The sequence below is a fragment of the Dermacentor andersoni genome, chromosome 2 (genome assembly GCF_023375885.2).
Source record: "Dermacentor andersoni chromosome 2, qqDerAnde1_hic_scaffold, whole genome shotgun sequence".
NCBI classification, from domain to species: Eukaryota; Metazoa; Arthropoda; class Arachnida; order Ixodida; family Ixodidae; genus Dermacentor; species Dermacentor andersoni.
The window spans coordinates 100,207,336-100,228,652 of NC_092815.1; the positions used below are offsets into that span (position 1 = coordinate 100,207,336).

Sequence of the window (21,317 nt, forward strand, 5' to 3'; positions counted from 1 at the left end):
CAACGCTCAAACAGGTGGCGATGTGTGGGATTATGAGTTGCCACCACTCGATTAAGTTATTAATACGTTACAAGAACAAGACCAGCCCAATGACGTGTGATTGACGCCCGCCCGCCTGCTCTACAATTTATCAAATAATCACCACTGCAGCCGTAAATTTTGCATGTAACTGACTCTAGTAACCACTGCACTATAAAAATTATTACCCGTGCAATCTTCACGGCATAGAATGGAAGCAGCAAGCACTTTTCACCTCAATTTTTCTAGGTAGTTACAAGAGCGCCGCCTTGTCTCGCTCACGGAATTATAACGGAAAGCAGACTTCTGATTACATCGGTAAGAGAAAATCTCTTGGCTTATTCTGCATTCAGTCAGAGAACCCTAAGAATTCCATATTTAACCACAGAGTTCACGACAAATTTCATACGGTGAGTTTTCTACCCCGACAAATAATTATACATAACACCACCTAAGGCGATTTCTTCAACTCTGACAGTTTATCACAATCGAAAATACGCAGACACAGAGGCCGCGTGCGTGAATGTAAAGCGCACATGATCATATGCGGCACAAGTGTACCTTTAGGACAGGTTCATGATGATCGTTTAAGCGTTTTCCAATAAGAATATCTCCTCAAACTAGACTTACCTGACATAATGTGACACGTTTCAGTAACACCTATTCAGAATCCAACTGGGTTGACAAGTCAAAGCAGTGTTTTGAGTAACTGGCTTATCCTGAATCCTGAACAAACAAAATAGTGACTTCCTTTGAGTGAAGTCAGACGTTCCTACCTGTGTGGTAGTTCGAGGTTTAGTTATTTCATTTATTATTACTCACAAAAGAGAGTATTCTCATACAGTAGCGTTGCTTATATAGTGCGCTCAGGAAACTCTCCACATAATACGGCCAATTTATAATTGAAACTGTGATTACTCCAAGATGTCCAACTATACCCACCACTAACGACTGCAATAGCTCGTGCTCAGTATTAACATTCAGTTATAATTCTCTTCGTATTCAAGTAAAACTAATTTTTTATCTTCCTATTCTGTAGGGTCTGCGGTAGGTGCGAACACGTCATCAAGCGGTGGCACCAGAGCAAACATGAACAAAGAAAAGAGAAAAGTTTTAGCGTCTAATCAGCAGACGAGCATCAAACATTCCAAACAGCAGAAGAGAACTTCATACGCGAACAAGACATCGACGAAGGCGTTTGCGTCCACAGCACAAAAATTGACGACGAAGAGCCCCAGAGCAAATTTTGCCCACGTCGGCAACCAACGCTTAGATAGACCAGCTAAGTCTCCAAGGAAGAGCCCAAAGACGACTGTTCCCTTGCGCTATAAACGTAACGAAGCACGTTATTTTAAATGGAGCGACCAGTCAGGCAGGAAGCTGACTACAGCCAGTGTTTTGAACAGCAGAAAGCACAAACGCGGAAAGGAGATCCAAGGCAAAGTATCCAAAGGGGCCAGGAAAAAATCAAGTTCGACGACAACCGGCAATAATTCCTCCTCCAAGAAATACGCAAGAAATAATACTGAAGGCAGCAAACAGAGTGTCACAGCCAACTGGAAATTAAAGGTAGCGGGAGCATTCACAAGCAAACGAAGCAAAAATGTGAGGACTTATCCAAAGGAAGCACACCACGGCAGCAGCAAGAGTTCACGTTTGATTAACTTCACTGGAAGTAGCAATAATGGAAGAGCATTTGAGTCCTCTAGCTCAAACAGCACTGGCAGAAACAGAACTGGAAGTTCTAAGGTGAAACGCGCAGCAGCGAAGACGTCAACAGAAGCCATCGCAACGAAGAGATATCGTGGTAAAATTGAAAACATGTCTGCAAGAGGGGCAACGCACGCTGGCAGAAATCAGTTAGACTCGAGGTTCACGGTAGGAAGCACGTCCACATTGTCTGACTTCCAAAGTTTGAAAACTACTCGAAATAACGTTTATAAGCGAAATCATGTCGCGAGTTCGAAACTAGTCACATCCGAAACTTTGAAAAGCGATGACAATAAATCAATGAAAAAGTTGGTCACTCAAGCATCCCAGCAAGCACGAGGAAACTTGAGCTCTAAGAGCAACGCAGGCAGTGCTAATACGCAACTTGGGTCACGAAGGAAAACACGTAGGAGCGGGAACGTATTGGTGGATCGACCGAACGCCAATCAAAGACTTGTATCCTCCAACTACAAAGGCAACGACGCAAAAAGCAAGCTTAGAACAGTAGCCAAGAAGACACTCAGCAAGATTACAGCAGCAGCAAATGCCTTATTTGGGCTGAAACAGCCGCAGACCAAGCCGTCACCTCAACGTAGCACCCGACACACCTCTGTTTCTTCATGGGAAGGTGACAGTCACGTTCGGAGTCATGTATTTGGCACATCGAGTGGAGGGAAGTTGTCTCGCGTAGTTGACAGCAACGGCAGCAACGGAAGGCGAGTGGGCCACAACACAAGTGCCGGAGCTATAACAGACATCCGCGGAACGAGACACCGCACCTATCTCCCTTACAACGGAAGCTCATGGTCCGGCTTGGGCGGCGCGCTTGGGGACAACTTGGGGTCCGGCTTGGGGTCCGGGGTCCGGCTTGGGCGGCGCTTGGGGTCCGGCTTGGGCGGCGCGCTTGGATCCAAGCGCTCGTGGGACCGGTATCTAGCTGGTTCCAGAAAACGCCGGAAGAAAGGGCGCTCCATCTTTCGAGCGCGGAGAATCCTCCGCAGGAGAAGGAAACGTAGAGGAAGGCGTAAAACTCTCGCACAACCTCAAGTTGAGATCACCAAAGCCCGTGATAAAGAACAAGCTTCAAGTCGCGACAAGCTTGTTGCTGGCGCGCAGATTAGGCCAATCAAGACAGTAACTCCTGGATCGGTAAGTGGTCTTGGTTTAGCTCTATCTTTATTAGCCCTAATTTTAGTTTCTTGTAGAACGTTTGATTCTGTATGACTGCACGCAGTACCAATACGGTCTAGGTATGAAACGAACTTATTTGGTCGAATGTGTCTGAATGCACTCCTTTGAAATTATTTTAATATATAAGCTCACAAATTATAGGAAATTACAGGTAGACTTACCGAAAACATAGATTGCTGCGTGATATTTTACTTTACCACTTTGTTTCTAGAGAAGTCTATCCTAGAGAAGATCTCCTAGAGAAGCCCTACGCAATGCCATTTGTCGACTTCACCGCATAGACTAGGTCGATGTTGCCACGCGTGAGCGTATGGGATAATAACCAGAAAGATATATTGTGTCACAAACTTTCACATGCCAACGTGTGCCCTTCTAACCACTCAAGGCATCGCCCACACAAATCGTAAACACGCACCGTGGACCGGAACAGAAAATAGTACGGAAATGAAAGAAATAAGCAGAAAAATGGCGCAATGCACGCTTGTTTATTCTTTACGAGCATGTTTCTTCTAGCGCCACTTCTGCTTCCACGCTATATGCTGTGCATTATTTAGCTATGCTTCACAGTTACATCGCCTTCAAGAAACTAAAAGACGCACCTACAAACTCTTTCAATTATGTTTGCTTTGTCCTGTAATTCCAGAGCAGCACCGTGAAACAAGCGCTCCAGGCGCCGCTGCACAATGACCGTTCGTATGGTGCAGAGTTGTCTGCGGTCACATCCTATGTAAACCGATCCAGGATCCAAGCTCACAAACCACCCAAAATCACAGCACTTGCCGTACTGCCGCTAGAGCCGCCAAACACACGTAAGGCCGAGGCTAGCGCGGCCGAAAGAATCACTACTCCGAGGAAGCGGCTTAAAGAGTCAGGAATCCACAGTCCACAAAACGAAAACACTTACGTGTTGCGAAGGAAGAACCTGCAAACCCAGAAAGTACATGCAAACAACGTAACCTCCGCACAGCACAAGAGACTTCACCTCCAAATTTCACCCGATGGGAGTGCCTCTGCGATACTACCTGACATGAACATCGCGAAACAATCACGCGATGAGGAGGAAACCGGCTTAGTCCGTCGACACAGGAAACGGCTTCGCGCACATCGCCACCTCCGTTGTCGCAGCAGCCCCGCAGCGCTAACGGGCGAAACAGGGAACTTTGTGGGTGGCGGCCTCATGTGGTTCCCGGCTGCATCATGCGTGGCTTCTGGCCTGGATTGGAACTCGGTGCACAGCACCGCCTGCCTGCACCAGCAGATCGCATTCGTGCATCGGTACAAGGTGAGAAGCCACTCGCTTACTTGCACCTACAGTGTCGAGGACACGTCCAGGCTCCGAGGTGTCGCTTTGGCAGGCTCACTTTATAGAACCGCCAATTTTTTACCAATATATCGGTTCTATCGCAAATTATTACTGGAAGAAAGCGTCTTTCATCCGAAGCACTTATGTAAATACCGAGAAAACCCGATTAGAGGAGGCGCAGATGGATCTTGTCTGTGTAGAAATGACCATGTTTTTCAAATTAAATGTTTTGGCCATCGCAACAGTAATGCACGCATGTATTTCGTGAACATGCAGTGAAACAGAAGCGTATACACTAACGTACTACACGCAAACCTTGAGGTCACCCTCTTTTAAAGTGACGCCATTGTATATTTGCCATGTACGAAGCTCTTTATTCTTTTGTCTTGATATGTTAAGCTTTGATGCCACAATACTGCCAAAGGGTAAAACAATTCCAGATTCTTGCACCAGCCCTTCCTTCTATAAACGAGAGCTACACGCCAGGATTTTGTGGTTCCTACGTTCCATGGAGTCATGTCACGCCTCATCATGTTACCGAGTAAGCTGTTATAATTGCTTGTGTTATCCTAAAGGTTGATATGACAGTGTTCAGTGCCTGCAACTTCCTAAAAAGGCCGTGTACAGTTATTCCTTAACTCTTCTGTTGTTTCTTTAGCTTAAACATAAAGCAAGCGAACAAATAACATCTGCACCGAAAATACCTAGTTGGTGGTAACTGTATACAGAAAAATCACATTTATGAAAGCGAATGTCTCTATGAAAACACGTTCTTATTTATGCTTGCCCAGTTACAGAAAGGAAAGAGCTTTTATGTCTCTAATAAGTGCACTATTTGTCAATAAGTTCCGAAGGGATTTTTCGTGCACGCTTTCAACAGGAAAAAGTGCTTTCTTCAGAATTTAGGATATTCAGAATCTTCAGGATTCAGGATAACAATTTGCGAATAGGTACTATCAATGTCATGCGTGCCAAAGTGCATACATATTCTTATAACCAACAGCTGAATCTTCCTTTAATTCTTCGATTATGTTTCATTCCCTGCAGCTTATTGTATGATGGCAGCATCGTCTCAGGTCTTTCGCTGCACAGGTTTGGCTTCATTAATCCGGTGAGTCTCACTTCGTTTGGGATTGGAATATCCTGTTACCTACTCTTCATCGATACGCCCAGAATAGGCATCGAAATTATTGCAGACGAAGACCTGGATTGGGTTGTTTCAATTTCAAATTATTACAATTGGGAAAGATGACGCAAGAATTAGCTGAAACAAAGACAATGAGAGAGAGAGATTAGTTGATAGAGGAAAGGCAAGCCTGCTGACCACACTGTAGCTGTCTAGCGCGCGGCTCACACCGTAACATCGGTCAGCAGTAAAGAAGGAGGAGAAGGGACGGAAAGAAGACAGAGATGGGCGGAAGACAGTGCCCGAAGCTGATAGCTCTGCTGGCATAAGGTTCTCTGCGGAAACCAGACCCACTTAGTAGAAATGCGGAAAGCAACAGTCAAGTCCCGCTGCGCCTGCTTCCTTGAGGTCTGCGTATCCCGCTATACCAAGCCAACATTAGGCACAACGTCAATCTTGAACCGTCCATGAACGTGGCTGGGACACGATGGGCCTTATGTCATACGCGGGAGGGTCCACGCGACGAGAGGAGGCATACCCCTCTGTCGACTGAAAAACCAAGTTGAGATATTTATTCCCTATATACCGCATACGAAACAAAATGTGTGCATGAAATTGTTTTTTGTGTGAACACCAACACCGTATATGTTTTATCCCGTGTCTCTTCCAACACCGTAGCTTCCATACATCATCTATTGTGAAGAATCGACGTGACGCGTGAAACAACCATGACGCGTTTTACATATGATGGCGTGCGTCTGGTTCGTATAATTGTGCGATAAAAAGGCGCTGCTTTCGCTGGTGTCCTGAAGTTGAAGGGATGCGCAAGATTTTCCGTTGAACTGTGAGCTATGCATCTTTCACTGCTGTCGCCTGTATCGCGTGGACACCAGCCACGCCTACATAAGAAGTTTCGAACAGCAGAATGTGCGGATACCTGAAAGGAACATTTGCTATTGCATCCGACAAGATGCCTCTTCTCATACCCACACTTTGACGCTCCACACCACGAACAAACTGCCAAATGACTTCTAAATGTTAGCGCATTCGTTAGCGCGTACGGTATTTAGATTCATCCAACGAACGAACCAACCAAATAACCTAATATCCGACCTGAAGCCGTCAGGTAATGGACGGACGTCACGTCAATGATTCGAGAGGAACGTGCGCTAAGCCGCGCAGATAGTATGGCGACCAGCTTTGTCCTATTGTAGTTATCTTCATCCTCCCCTGACGACGCTTCGCCGTGCTCCCTCACGGGTTGCAGAATCAAGCGTCCTTCCTTTCTTTAGATCACTATCTGTCTATATCTCTGCCCGTGCCGATCACGACGTTTGGCTGGCGTACATCGTTTCCCCCTCCGAGACACCGAGTTCTTTGGTTCGTTCCGCTTGCTCTGGCGCACGTTTCGTTGCCGCGCCGAAAGCTGCGTTGCTCGTCGCTCACCGCGTGATTGGTGGGTGCAAAGTCCGATGCGGGGCGCCTCGTAAGTGATCGCTGCGCCGTAGCGCATTGTCTTACACCCTTTGGCGGTTCGACGGGAACGCTGTCGCGTTCCACTCATGAAGGCGAAGCTTAAGCGTCCCCCAATTTTTTTTCTCCTTGCTTTTTTTTCGGCGATGCGCATTTCCTCTGGTGGCGTTGCGGTCGAGCTGTTATCGTTTCGCGCAGCGCACGATTTTGCGCGCTGTGCACAAGGACTCATCACTAGCGGTGTAATTCAGTGCTACATGAATACTGAGGCAGAACAAGCGGATCGCTGAGCGTTATCACGCGCTGGAACACGGTAGAAAATGGCATAGTTTCGGCAATTTCGGTAGCTGCGCACGTGACCTCACGACCGTGGGATCAAGCAGACGTAGCGAAAGTACATCGCTCTTGCTTCGGTGCGAAGTAAAGCAAAAAACATGCAGACATTCCGCTTGTGTGTTTTATTATTTCTCTAAGCTTCAATTCATCAATTCAAGCAACAGATCACACAAATAACAGATGGTGCCTTGAATTATTCTCGAAGTCACGTGGCACCACGAGCTACGTCACACTGCGGACCCGAGTACGTAGGCGCAGGGACGCGAGTATGTCATCCTCCGGCTTGGAGCGCGGCGGCAGCGAGAAAGAAAAACGGCATTCGGTTTGAAATTTCAGATCCTTCCGGGGCGCGTAGCGATGGAATACTTTGCAGACACGATCGTTATCAGGCAATGTATGCTCTGCGCTTGTCAGCTCAACATGGCCAGACCTGTTGAGGTGCTTTAAATGTTTGCCCGGAGCCGAAACATTGCTATTACGACTTTCAACGCACAATTATTTCTAATGAGCCGTTTATACATATCAAAAAGGGAAGTCAACAGCGTTTGACATCGATGACAATGACTTCTTGGGTGCCTTAATATTCTGGATCGATTCACATTTTTAGATTGCAATACCTGCAGGATCGGCACTTATTTTTGTGCGTGTTGAAAAAAGTCATACTTCCAGTTCCGTATTTAGGTACGCGCAGTTTCGACAAGCACATAGACGTTTCTTTTCGGTCTTTCGTATAAAATGCGTGATGGCAGTTGGAAAGTGGCAGCCGGATACCCAAATCCAATGAACCGCTAATCAATTGTCTTCAAAAGAAAGCTCTCTGAAATGTACCACCACTTATTCAGGCACAATGCCGCTGACTCAGTGGCTGCATCCCTACCGGAAACGTTACACGAGTAGCTGGAGTACAAGTAATTTCAGCAGAACATCGAAAACGCAAATTCTTTCAACATTCCTGGTGTGCAGGGAGGCTACACATTTGAAGTGCTTCCTCACACGGGGTGGTTCATCCTTGTTGGAGTGCCATTTCACCGCAGGACTCTCAGCCTATGCAACCTGAAGCCGACGACGTTGGGCCTGCTGTTCACTGGGACGGGCTTGCGAGATGGCTCTCGAGGCATGCAGCGTTTTGGTCAGGTAAGCTGCATTTTTACAAGGCCTCATTTAGACATTATCTCATCTGACGATCGCGGAAACCCAAGCCCGTTTCTAGTTAGAGTGATCATTCTTTAGGATTTCCTGCAAGTAAACAATATCATTGCGATGGCAACTATACGGACAATTCAGGCAAATTTTCGCCGTCGCCGTAGGCGTCACCGTGATGTTCTATATAAAGTCCAAGTTCGATAACACCGTGGCCGCGCGCCGTATGCTGTAGGTACGAGTGAAAGCCTACGGGGGTGAGCCGAGGATGGTGGCCTGATCCCGCGCGCGCAACGGCGCAGTCGGGGAAGAGGCACGCCATCTTCCAGCGTGCACAAGGCACCGAAGGGGGGAGGGGGGGATTCAATTCCAGCGGCGGCTCTGTATAACGCGGCTGAGCACACCCACGCGGGCCTTATCTTGAAAGCGATCTACGATGACTAGTCAGCCGCGCAGGCCCTATTATTAAAGTGATCTGGGATGAGTACTGAGTCTAGGTGCGCGGAGGACTTATAGCTTTCTGTGCGCTGTGTTCTCGCTGATTCGTTCGCGTTGAAGCTAGATGCAGCACGAAAGTCAGTTTGCTCGCTGCTGCTGCCACTCTTCCTCATTCCAGTGTTTCGACAGCGAGTGTACGCGCTAATCGAGTGAGTTGTGTTTATGTTTGCCTCTGCGCGCGTGACAGCATGCTTCGAATGCTTACGTGTTCATACAGCCGAAAAGACTACTATCCTTACTTCTTATAGCTGTCTACGAATGTGCTATCGCAATCCATGCAGTGCCTTTTGGGCTAAATTTCGACTATTTTTGTGCACATTGTAGTAGGAAGCAGCAAAACATATATTTGAACTTAAACAGTTTACCAAGGTTATATGAAATGTACCAAATACATATACATGCGTATGCACGCTTATATAATGTTGGTAGTATTTAAAAACACGGTCAAATCACCTTTTGTTGTTCCCCCTAGGCCACATTCGAGACCCGAACAGCTGAAGTGAGCGTGGAAAGGGGGGAGAGGGAACAACATTCATGACAACCTTGATATCTCATGACAAGGTTCACTCATGCAAAAATCTACTAAAAAGCTCTTTATTTCACTCTGGTCGCCGAAAAGTATTTCGATGTGCGGTAATATTACAAGGCCTGATTACGATTCCATGATTGACTGTGTAAGCGTGACTGAACGAAGACGTAGAAAGTAACAGATACACAGAGACAGCGCTATGGATTCATGGATTCAAACCAGCTCGCTTTCAAACCAACGTGTTTTAACCAACTGATTAGGATTTTTCCTTGTCAAGCTAATATAGTGAAAATAGTTCTTAATGCGTTAGCATTATTTGCTGACTTCACGCACATGATAGGCACGCAGCGTGGCTCAGCACTGGGTAGCCAGTAATCAAATGGGTAGCGCATCGAGCTGCTGTGCTGAGGTGACAGGGTTGACGTACTTGGGTCACTGAATATGTGGTAACGTAAATATACGTGCCGTTCTTCAACGACCCTCTTCCACGCCAACATGAGTCACTAGTCGCGGGACTGGGCAGACACCGCTATTCGACCAAACTCTTTGACGCCGACTTGGAGTACTGGGTATGGGCCACTCGGTCTGTGCTAGTCCCCAATGAACATCTTTGATGCCGACTTGGGTCCCTGCGTATGTCCCAGTAGGTGTTTGTCACTCTTCAATGAACGTCTTTGAGGCCAACTTGGGTAACTAAGTATGTGCCACTGGGAATTTAACACTCTTCAGTGACGAAAAATATCTCTTAAATTTATCCGATGCTGAGTGCAAAGAAACAAACCCACATCACAAGGGTTCCTCAAGGACAGCAACCCAACGCATTAGCAGGCTGCGCCACAAATGCACTGGGCCTGTGCCGCTTTTTATTGAACGCCTCTCACATCAACGCTTTCGCGAGATGCGCCATCAATTCACTGGTATGTGCCAACTCTTGAACGATCCTCTCGCCAGCTTTGGTCACTGAGTATGTGATACGAGTGTGTGGCCAAGCTGGGGAACTATTCTAAGGGATTGCAGGCACCGTCACACCACGCTTCTAGTCTCGAAGGCCACGCGCGGCCTTCTCGGCAGTTCCACTAGATGGTGCAGTGTGTCCAGAAAGAAGCGCGAGAGGACTCCGATTGCCGTATGACGCGTTCATGAGCGCTCGTACGCACCGGCCTGCCATGCATTTCGGAGGCCATACGCGGGCGTCGCGGCGGCGCCTCTAGATGGCACTGTGTTCTTAGGGAAGCACAAAGAGGATTCCCACTGCAGTACACGCCTCAAACTAGTTTCGATGTTCGCGATATATTGTGTCCGCGTCGCTATACTAATTCAATGTTAACGATTTACCATCGACAGTCACCGTAAGATGGTTCTGTAAGATGGCACTGTCGTAATTTTTAGTAATCTCATTCATGTGGCCTTGTATCTTGTGCATACCAGCTAAAAGCTGAATGCGCGTGAGCCATTTATGACACATGTTTGAGCATGGCTCCCGCTCTTACGTCCTCCCTCTTCAGGCTCAACAGGAAAGGTGAAGCCATTGCTTGCCCCTCCTTTCACCTGAAATAGAGCCTTGTCGGGTGATCTCCGTTTTCAGATTAAGCGGTTTGCCTCTGTTATTGTAATACTAGGCCAATTAGAAAATGAAAGCTGTTTGTTTCTAATGAAAATAATAACTTCTTCTGAGTGTTGATGATGATCTTCTGAATACAATATGCCAGGATATTCAGATTTCACACTAAAACCAGTAATACAGAGATAGACGTAGATAAGTATCTGTCTGGTAAAATAAGCGATGATTAACCAAGTAGGTTGATTAACTCGTGGGAAGCGTGCTAAATGCGCTTCTTCGCCATTTTTTATCGCTTATGTACAGTTTTATCGTGCCCCTCCTGTGCGGCTGCACCTTCGGGACATCGTTTTCACTCCGGCAGTTTTTCTTTAGACTCATTGAGCTCGACGTTGTTTCACTTCCTAGCTGCCAGAACACTAGACAATTCATGAAGAAAGGCAATGCCGAAGACTTGCTTAGTGTTCCCATGTTTTCTATGCAGATTTGCAGTACGCTCGAGGACTACGCAAAGACGAACCCAAACAACCTCTACTGGGGCTTCCCCACTGTGCCTGTTAAGACAATGACAGTAGCCGTCCGGGTACCCGAAAAGAGTACAGACGCTACTATCACACCCGTGTTGCCCATAGCCTCTGAGTCGGCCGAGGCGTTCACTCAGAAGGTGTTCACGGAACCATTGGCTTTGTATCCAGACACGCCCGTCGATTACAGCGAGGCGCACACTGATTTTCTTGAGCCCGTCGTGTTCCTCACTAATTCCATCGAGCATGATGACGACGCTATTGACGAAGACGTCGTTCCGCCGACATTTGTCGAAGAAGTCGCGGCGCCTGTTGTCGAAGGTGCCGCTGAAGCCGTGGCCGTAGTTGCCGAGAATGACGACATGATTGAGACGCAGAACAGCGTCGAAGTTCCCATCTTTGAGAATGAGCAGAATGACGTGACTTCTGGACCTGAGATGGCGGTGGACGGGCTGTCTGCCAACGTGCCTACCGAGGACGTTTACGACGGCATAGACGGCAAAGCCGATTACATCAGCTATGATGCAAGACTCGATTTAGATGACGTGGATCCCGCGTACTATCAAGACGCTGCTGAACCCGTAGTACACGTGACAGAACAGATGCTATTATTTCCTGCCCCATCGCTGTAGTTACATGACAGTGAATTCCGAATGGGCGCCCCGGATGGAATTATCTTATTCCTGCTAATGTGCTTCGACATGATTGCGTAGTCTGTAAAAAAAAAGTAAAAGGGTCTTATAAGTTCTATGACGACCGCTACTATACGGCCGCAACTATATCTTGCTAGAACATTGATTCGATATGTCACCCACTTGCACCTCTTCTGCTTTGGTAATTAACAAGAAAATCTGGCTCCAGCCTTCACCTTGGTAGACCATGCTTGTGTGATAAGTGCAAGGTTCAGCTATACAATTAAGGAAAAACCATGTTGCCTGTCTGTCCTGCCTCTTTTCCTGTAGATTTCACGTACTGACTTCCGTAACTACTGCAAACACACACGAAAATATTTGTGGAAGTAGAGGAATAAACATAGTTCATGCTTTGTTCAGATTGTTGGCTCTGTGATTTTTTAAATAAAAGCTTTCGATCATAACTCGCATATTTCCAAGACGAGCCTTACGAAAACTTATAAAGACGACGGATAGCGAAAGAGTTGCCTTTGTCATGGTAAAAGTGTGTTGCTAGACTAAAAACTCAAACATGAATTAGTACTCGTGCACAACAAGTCTAATCGCCGACAATATACTTACTGAACTGCGCCTACTTACAACCACTGACGGTTACCACGTCGAATTGACGAAGAAATGAAACACGTTAAAAATAAGATTTTCCACAATGTATTGAAATTCTCATTTGCAAATATCTGACAGCACCATTTGCCATTCCGCATTGTCAGTTTTGTATGAGGGGACGATGCTGTGACTCATTCTTTCCTTTCCTTTTTTCGCTGCAGGCACGGTATAGATAGCAGGTATTGGGCGCATGGCAATGTACAGGGTGACCGAGGGAGTTCGTGACCTCCAATGAGGCGTCGTGAAGAATGTACGAAGGCGTCCATCTTCTTAAAAGCGAAGCATTTCTTCGCGAAACTCGTCGTGCTTTCGTGACCGCGGGTGCTGTGTGGCTGTTCTCTGGCCGAATAGGCCAATCAGTCACGGTGGTGGCACGCAACATCACGCCGCTGCGTGGGTTCCTTGCACCATCACCAGGTAGCGCTCGCGCCGCGTGTCCACGGCGCTGACTTTCGCAAATGCCAATCTGTGCCTAAAATCGGATATATTGTCGGTATTAGAACTTAACCGAAGGTCGGTGAGCCGGTTGGCTTTGGGAGCCCACGGCAAAACCGCAAATGAAGCAGTGTAAGGCGACATGGGTTGGGCCTCGTTTGAAGTCAGAGAAGCGCAGAGCAAAATTAGTTTTGAAGGAATACTCAGTAACATGGATCAAGTGAAATGGGCGGCTAAAGTGCCCAAGTATCTGCACCTAAAAACGCGGACACAGAATGGAAGAAGAGTTCGAGAAAGTTGGGAAGCCACGCCAGCCGCATTTCGATGGGGGCGAAATATCAAAAACACCCGAGTGCTATGATTTAGGTACACTCTAAAGAAACCCAGGTGGCCCAAATTTCCGGAGTCCGCCACTTCGGCGTGCCTCATAATCAGATCGCGTTTTTGACACGTAAAACCCCCTAATTTATACTTTTTTAACGTTCGCAACCAAGGGTCCTATAACGTAAAACTATCCCAATCTGTTTTTATTCCATTCTCATGACGTCAAATGTGCGTACCCGCCGACACAAGAATCGGGCGGTCACCCGCACGGTTGTCTAAACAGACCAATCAAATGCTCTCCTCGTTCATAGGAGGTCACTTTTGTTTGCTTCAAAAACGAGTAACATTGCCTACAGTGACCGGTTTGTTTTATCTAATTGGCCGACAAGAGGAGAGGAGCACGCTCAAGTGGAGAGGAGTTCGATGGGGCCGAGCTACTGCACTCAAAATCGATCACCGGATGAAGAGGGCGGTGCCAGCATCTGCGATTGGTCCGCTTTTCTTTACATAGCTGGCGGTGGCTGGTCGAAAATCACAGCGGCATGCAACGGAAGCTTAAGAATGACGATATAAGGGATCATCAGAAAAGAAGAGTTGGCAGAACGATGCCGTAAACGTGCCGAAAGTGATCGAAAACGTTACACGGACACGCAAAATGTTGTATTAGACGCAAATAAACCCATGCTTGCCGGCAGGTGTGAGTAGCCAGTGCATGAGCGATCGGCAGCAGCCTTCTCTTATTCAATTCGGAATGGGGAAGTCGGCGGCTATTCAGAAGAAAATTCAGTTTTGTTCGGAATATTAATGCATCTTTAACGCGTACACATCACTTTGACGCGGTGAATTTCTGCGGTTTTGTGACCTCGCGTGACAGGCAGGTGAAGTAGGTTTAGCCCAGAAACTCGTGACCAATAGCCGAGGGCTAATGGCGAAAGGGCGTCGAATCAGAAATAACTATGTTTCCTTTGTTCAGTCAAAACATGCATAAGCAGTGTGTACACGTCATATCAGATGGGGAGCTATCGCGGTTTTCGTGACGTCGCGTGACAGACAGGTTAAGTGGGGGGGGGTCCAAAAATGTTTTTGACCAATCGCGAAGGGCTGATTGCAGAATTGGAATAGAAAAGTTTGGAATAGCTTTACGTTATAGCGCCCCAAGTGCAAGGTAATTGAAGGTGTAGATAGACAACCAGGAGTAATCAGAAAGAAAGTTAAAGAAACAGAGACAGCGAATTGGATGCATAGAATGAAAATAAGAAAGACCACGGAGATTCACAAGAATGAAAAAAATAGGAGGGAAAATGTGTAGGATAAGACGAAGGGAAATGCCTTGCCGTTTAAAGCTCTAGTTGGTTGCCTAAGGAGAAATACGCACAAATATTCGAAATTAGATAGGTCACATGTATGATGCAGCGAAAATCCGGAGACCACACAGCACATCCCAATGGAATGAGAAAAACATTAACTTATCGGATTTTACGCGCCGAAACCCCGATCTGATTATGAGGCACGCCATAGTGGTGGACTATGGAATAATTTTGACCATCTTGGCTTCTCTAACATGCACTTAAATCTAACTAAGCGGGCGTTTTCGCATTTCGTCCCATCGAAACGCGGCCGCCGTAGCCGAGGTTCGATTCCTTGACCTCGTACTTAGCAGTCCAGCACCATTGTGACTAAGCAAACACGGATGAGTTGGGATTCATCCAGCGAGATCAGTACGTCAACGTACAACTTCCAGGAGCACTTAGATTTAAAGTAGGTGGAAGTATAAACCGTTCAGCAGTCGAGATAAGCAAGATACATTTAGAGTATTAGCATTATTATCATACCTGAGTAACTCAAGCAGCCTAGGTGACGATTTGTTCCCGGCCCGTTTCAAAGGGGATGCCAATAAATCATCATCATCATCATCATCATCATCATCATCATCATCATTTCTGCAGCGGCGGCGGCGGCTGTGCGGCAGAAAGGAAAAAACTAGAACACCAGGACGCCCCACTATCTTTATCTTCACTCATTGCACCACCACCAGATGGCACTCGCCTTCGCGCATCCGCGGCAGCGGCAGCGGTGGCCATGCGGGGAAAGAAAAAACACAAACTCGTCTGTCAACTCCCCATGCACTTACACAAAGCTTCGCTCTATGTGGATTCCAAAACGTTGGATCTGTTTTGAATGGAAATACCGCACCGCTTCGCCTTGTATCCAGATGCACGAAGTCAGGAGACCCTTCTTTCTGTCCTGCTGCTTCCCTCAGTGGCAATGGATTTCTCGACGATGAGAAGTGATGCTCTTCCTTGCTACTTATTTTGTTTCCCTGAGATGATTAAAAGTTCGTGCGGGCTATAAGGTTAAGGATCGATCGCATCCGCTTTCGTGGTCCGCTCTTAAAGGGATAGTGAATAAAAAAATTGTCGCCGAGATTTCTGTCTCGAGTGATAGCTGTCGCACCGAGAGCCACCAAAACAACACTCTTTCTGAGGAGAAGTGAGCGAAAAGTAATTATTTTAGTGAATATTTCTCAAATCACAGCACCTACCGGCCTCCTCCGAAAGCTCTGGCAAAACCGGATATCACGTCACGCTTACCCACCTCGAAGCCCATTGCGAGCGATCGTCCACACTGAGCGCGCGAAGGGGCGAGTTGACGTTTGCAGCAACGCGCTTTCTTTGTTCGACCGTCCTATTCGTACCGCTTCCTCGTGTGAGCTGTTTCTAAACCTCGTCTTTCATCTCGTGGATTTGTGGTTTGATGTGTGGAGCAGTCGTGTCAACGCCGCAAAATGCCGAGGGTCTGCTGTGCGCATGTGAACACGGCAGGCAGCGGTAGTCTTTTTCTCGCGTACTTGCTCACGCTGTAGTTTTTCGCACAGGTGCCGTTTGACCGTAATTTGTCGTTTGTACGACGTTCGGAGCCAGATGTTTGGCCAATTCTGCCAGCATGAATCGAAATCCGCATCGTCTGAAGCGACGGCTGACGAAAAAAAATTCGCCGACATGGTGGCGCCATCTCGTGTGCACCAAGGGAAGGAGTGCTCGGCTGGGATGAAACAACGGGACGATGGAACCGCTGCGCATGTACTCGTTCACTCCGTGAATAACAAGACGTTCCCTGCTTAGAGGCGCATTTCAGTCACTGCACATGCCTGGCTTCAATCCTCACCCGTTGCTTCATCGCATCTATTCTCAAAACAGCTACTTGCGCGCATCAAGCATCTGCCGCGCGAGAGTCGGCAGCCGACTGTATGCTCACGCCGCCGGCCACACCTGCTCCGAATGCGTAGGTACAGGGAGGTCTACACGCGTCAATATCTTCAACGATTTCTACGTTATTATTTTTTTTTTGTACAATGTGTACTCACGGCACCTGTATTGTGCATTGGTGGCTTTCATGTTTTACGCGCTAGCAGCTACCCATCCAAGCGGGCGGAGCAAGCCGCTTTGCGCAGAACGCAGAGTAAGTTCCTTACGTCGCCTGACATTGCATAGCCTGAGGCATAAGCATCCTCGCTCTGTTGAAGCCAAACATGGCAAAGAGTTTGCGTGAGTGAATCACGCTGGGCGCACCGCCACGGATGCAACACTGTCAATGAGGCGTGTGCCTCTCGTCTCGCTAATTCATTCGTGACAGGTGCGAGCTTGCGATCCGAGCCGCAGGAACCGCGTTTATATCTGGTTTCCACCTATGATGCCGCCCCTGATCTCTCGAGGCGAACGCGTGTACATGGAATGCACAGTGTAAACACTACTTTGCTGGTCCAGACTCTCTCGGCACCGCGGAGGGGGCTGCTGCGGTGGGTCGTCGTCAATTTCGCTTGACGACGTGGACGGATCGTAGGCATACGCCTTTATCGTTCGTGGTCTTTCAGTAGGCCGCTCATCCAAGTCGGAGCCATAAGTTCCGCTCATGCTATCGCTCTCACTAGAACTTTGCATTTTGCACTGCGCAGCGCGAGGAAAACAAAACTGCGCAGCCGGCCAGCTCGCTCCGCGGCTGCTGAGGGTAGGTGTGACGTCAGATCCGCCGGCTTGTCGGGAGCGCTTTGCGAGTGACGCGGTGGCCGCTCATGGAGAGTCAAAAATAAAGCCATCCGCTCAAAAGTAACCCGAATAATGACTATATACTATAGCAATCGTGTCTTAGGAATGCAATTGTGGGGCTTTCTCTATATTCTTCGATTTTTATTCTGTATCGCTTTAAGGAGTATAAGCGGCAGTTATGAAAGAAGTATAGTAGGCATTTATTGGATTACAAGAACAAAAATTTCGAGCCGAACCATTCATATGGTGGCGGATTAGTCAGAGAAGCTGTTTAAGTGATTAGGTTGCCCATTATAAATCATACATTCACACACACGTATGCATCTATACATAATATTTATTTATCTTATTTCGAAACGATGGTGATCACGGTTTGTTATTCGGCCCTACGCACAATGCGTGGTCTTCCCACTTTTTCCCATTTTTTGTTGGAGTTCCAACTGTTGCAATTGTCTACCTCTGTAATGCATAATCTGGTTCTTGCACACCGCGATGACTACTGCGGCGCACGTCCCCGTACTTTCCCGCCCAAACTGCCGCGCCGCTCTATGGAGGGCAGATGACAGCAGACGCAGCCCGCAGCAACGGTGGCCAGCGCGGGTGCACTCCCCCACTGCGCAGGTGCGGAGTGCGGTGAAATCTCGTTTCCTTTCTTCGTTCTGAGCCGTACTATCGTTCGTTTTCTTTAGTTCGCTTTACGGACGTTGGCCAGCCCAGAGAGAGAGAGATAGAGGCGAAACTTTAATGTCTACTGGTGTGGGCGGCAAGCCTGGGCCAGGCAGGGGCCCACTGCGCTTAGAGGTCCGCTAGTCCATGTCGCTGCAGCGCATCTGCAGCACGCGTGGTGATGGTCTTCTGCCGGTGCGGGTCCGTCGCGCGCAGTGTGGCCACCCATTCCTGCCCTGTGGAAAACACTCCCAACCCCCTATCTACTATTCCGCATCCACCCGGGCACCTTCACCCCAACTTGCTGCTTGTGCCTCCACCCCACCGCTAGCCTAACGCACGTCCTTATGGAGTGCCCGGCTGATCCTCCCCCGCCGGGCTCGGAGCCAGCCCAAATATACCCCCTACAAGACCACGCTGCGCGGCCATCTTTTTTGTACGCCCCTACGAGACCACGCATACGGCTCATTCATACAGGTCCATCAGGCCTTCCTGCAGAAAAAAAAAGAAACACGGAGATGCATTGGTTGTATAGTGCGCCAAAATACTGGAGCGTTACGCTATATATTGATTAACGTGCTTACAATTTCCTAATTTATTTCGAACGCAGAACGAGATAGACGAGCACGAACAAACGCAGACGTTCTGCACGCCCAGCAAAAGTTTGCAGACGCCACCCTTTCCTTTACCTAACTCAAGATAAAGTCAACGTCCACAATGACTCAAAGCAACGAAAATATCCAACTGGGCATGGTTATCAAGAAACAGGGGAGGCAAAGTCAAATGACAAAAGAAAGAAATATTCGAGCCTCGTGGGCATGTCGGAAATCACGTCGTGCGAAAAGAATTGAAGAACCTGATTACATCGTCTCATGAAACGAAGCGCTGACGTCATAAGTGCACCCTATTTGCTCCTAAACAAACACGGAAGACTCGCGCGACCTTGCAGGAATCACAGCCTTATTTCCAACGAAGCTATACTTTTCGAGCATTTGCATAGGAATTTCACTTGACTGAAATTATAAACCAAACATTTTAAAACGTTGCCCGCACATGACTGCTCACATAGACCGCATTTCTCGTGTGTTCTCATGTGTTCTACCTATGAAAAGGTGAGGAGAATATGAGAACCTGCGATAAAAGAATAGGATATTCCCAAAGAATCGAAAAAAAAGACCTACAATAAAAAACAACAGCAAATGTGTTTCGCGGTGGATCTATAAAAGAGTTATGATATCTATTACTTCGCTTCTGTCCTGGTGACGGAAAAAAGTGTTTCGTCGAGCTTCACAGACAAACGATTAATCAACGAAAAACAACGGGAACGTGTCAAAGACTTTAGCTGATTAGGTGCCTGATGCTTGCACCACCTGCAACGTTGACACAATATGGCTGCCTAACGTCAAAATATTTTTTTAGAACCCGAGGGAGATCATTCTAACTCAATAGAACATTAACTCACATTCAACATATTTAGTCAACCGAGCATCTCGCACGGACCACAAGGACACGCAGCTGGCTCTAGCTTATTAATTTTATTAGTCGGCAGCAAAATAAGACGTGTACCACTGTGTCAACACATGGCATTGACTAGTCGGTATCGGTCTTGTTGAGAAATGATATTTCAACGTCACTGTCTTCTGAAACTGCAGTGCTTTCACCCGAAAGTGTACCATCAGCTGAGAACATCGTTGTACCAGCGTCGGCAACATAAAATTTGCCTTGAACATCGGAGATATCCGACCGAGGCGCAGTTCCATTCCTTGTCCTGTGATGCTCGGGTGGTTTATTGAGCACGCTAGATCGTCGCAAGGTGAGAAGAGTCCACGCTGCAATCGCCACAATGACGAAAACGATCAGCACACCGAGGAAAGCCATCTGCAGTGACGTCAGGTCCGAATCAGGCGGGCCTTCGGGAGGGCTTATGTAGTTCTCGACCACGTACGCTGTCTGAGAGCTGGCGCCCTGCCCGGATGAAGCCTGCTGCGGGGCCTCCGGCTGCTGAGTCGTCGGGTCCCACAGCGACGCGCCGAGCGTCCTGCGCCGCGTCGGGAAGCGGCGGTGACGGAAGTAGCTCAGTCGCTGGTAGTTGAGGGTCTTGGCGTTGTCGCCGACCACGTGCGACTGGAACGTCTCTCGCATGAAGGGCTTCTTGTCTAGGGGCTTCATCTCATCTGCTGGTTCCAGGTCGGCGTTCTCGGTCGCCAAGCTTCTTTCCTTGCCTTCTTGAGCCATCGACTTTGGCTGTTCTACGGGCGGCACGCGCTGCGGTCCCTTGAGCTTTGGTGACCTTGTATCAGCGGCGGGAACGTTAACGGCCGGCTTTGCCAGCTGTTGTGCCGTCAGTGGTAGTTGCTTGGGCCGAGGTGTCGAGGCGGCCGCTTCAGGGACAGCGGCTGCAGCTTTGAACTTCTTCGCTTCTAGCGTCGGTTTTGCTCCTGTGGGATCCGGTTCCTTCGGGCCAGCTTCTGAAGGTCGACGAGGCTGACCGCCCTGGACGATCTCCTTCGCTTTTTGTGTGGCCATTCTCGGTGAGCTTTGGTTGGAATAGCCTACTGTCTTGCTGGCACCGCAAGCAGCTAGTGCACCTACAGGAACAGCAGAACGGATGCCGGAAACGGGCCAACTTGCTTTTCTTCGTCCTTCTCCTCTTCTTCTTTCGCCTGTTCCAGGGGATGAGGGTCCATACAGAATACTATAGGGACATGTGTAAACGCATTACCGCGAATGTCGAGAACTAATTCCTTGCCAACCTTGCCAACCATTTTATCACTTCTTACAACTAATTGGAATACAACAAGAAAATACATTGGTTAAAAAAGAGCGTTTTCAAAACAGGCATTTTTTGCAACATAAAAGCACAAGAGGGCGCTATCATTCTTAACACTGTACTGTGTGCTATTACGGTCTAGGCGCATTTACACAAAGCCCATTGCAAACTTGTAGCTGTGGTGGAATCATACGCGCACCGTCAATCATCACGCTGACTTGAGTGCGACAAGGCTGCTTATTTCAGTTGCATTGTGCCCAAGGTCTGCTAAACTACCGGAACCTGTTCCCTTCCCATTCCTTCACTGCTTGTGGCACTGTAAATTACGCAAAAATACGCGTGAGATCTGTTCTGTTAGGTGAAAAGAAGTGTTTACAG

The 21,317-nt window shown here is 47.9% G+C and overlaps 1 protein-coding gene across 7 annotated transcripts in view; it reads left to right on the top strand.

Moving 5' to 3' along the window:
- The window catches only part of LOC126541550 (uncharacterized), a 70,266-nt gene that overhangs the window by 30,758 nt on the left and 18,191 nt on the right, over positions 1–21,317 (top strand). For 3 of the 7 annotated variants that reach the window (XM_055076725.2, XM_055076724.2, XM_055076726.2), the window contains exons 5-11: positions 268–336; positions 1,058–2,877; positions 3,563–4,201; positions 4,663–4,763; positions 5,270–5,333; positions 8,121–8,291; positions 11,367–12,451. In XM_055076725.2, the coding sequence (XP_054932700.1) occupies positions 268–336; positions 1,058–2,877; positions 3,563–4,201; positions 4,663–4,763; positions 5,270–5,333; positions 8,121–8,291; positions 11,367–12,038 (3,536 nt within the window). In that variant the 3' untranslated portion in view covers positions 12,039–12,451. Of the gene's footprint in view, positions 1–267; positions 337–1,057; positions 2,878–3,562; positions 4,202–4,662; positions 4,764–5,269; positions 5,334–8,120; positions 8,292–11,366; positions 12,452–21,317 lie in introns of those variants that run through there. The other 4 variants (XM_055076730.2, XM_055076728.1, XM_055076729.2 and 1 more) reach the window with 4 other exon arrangements.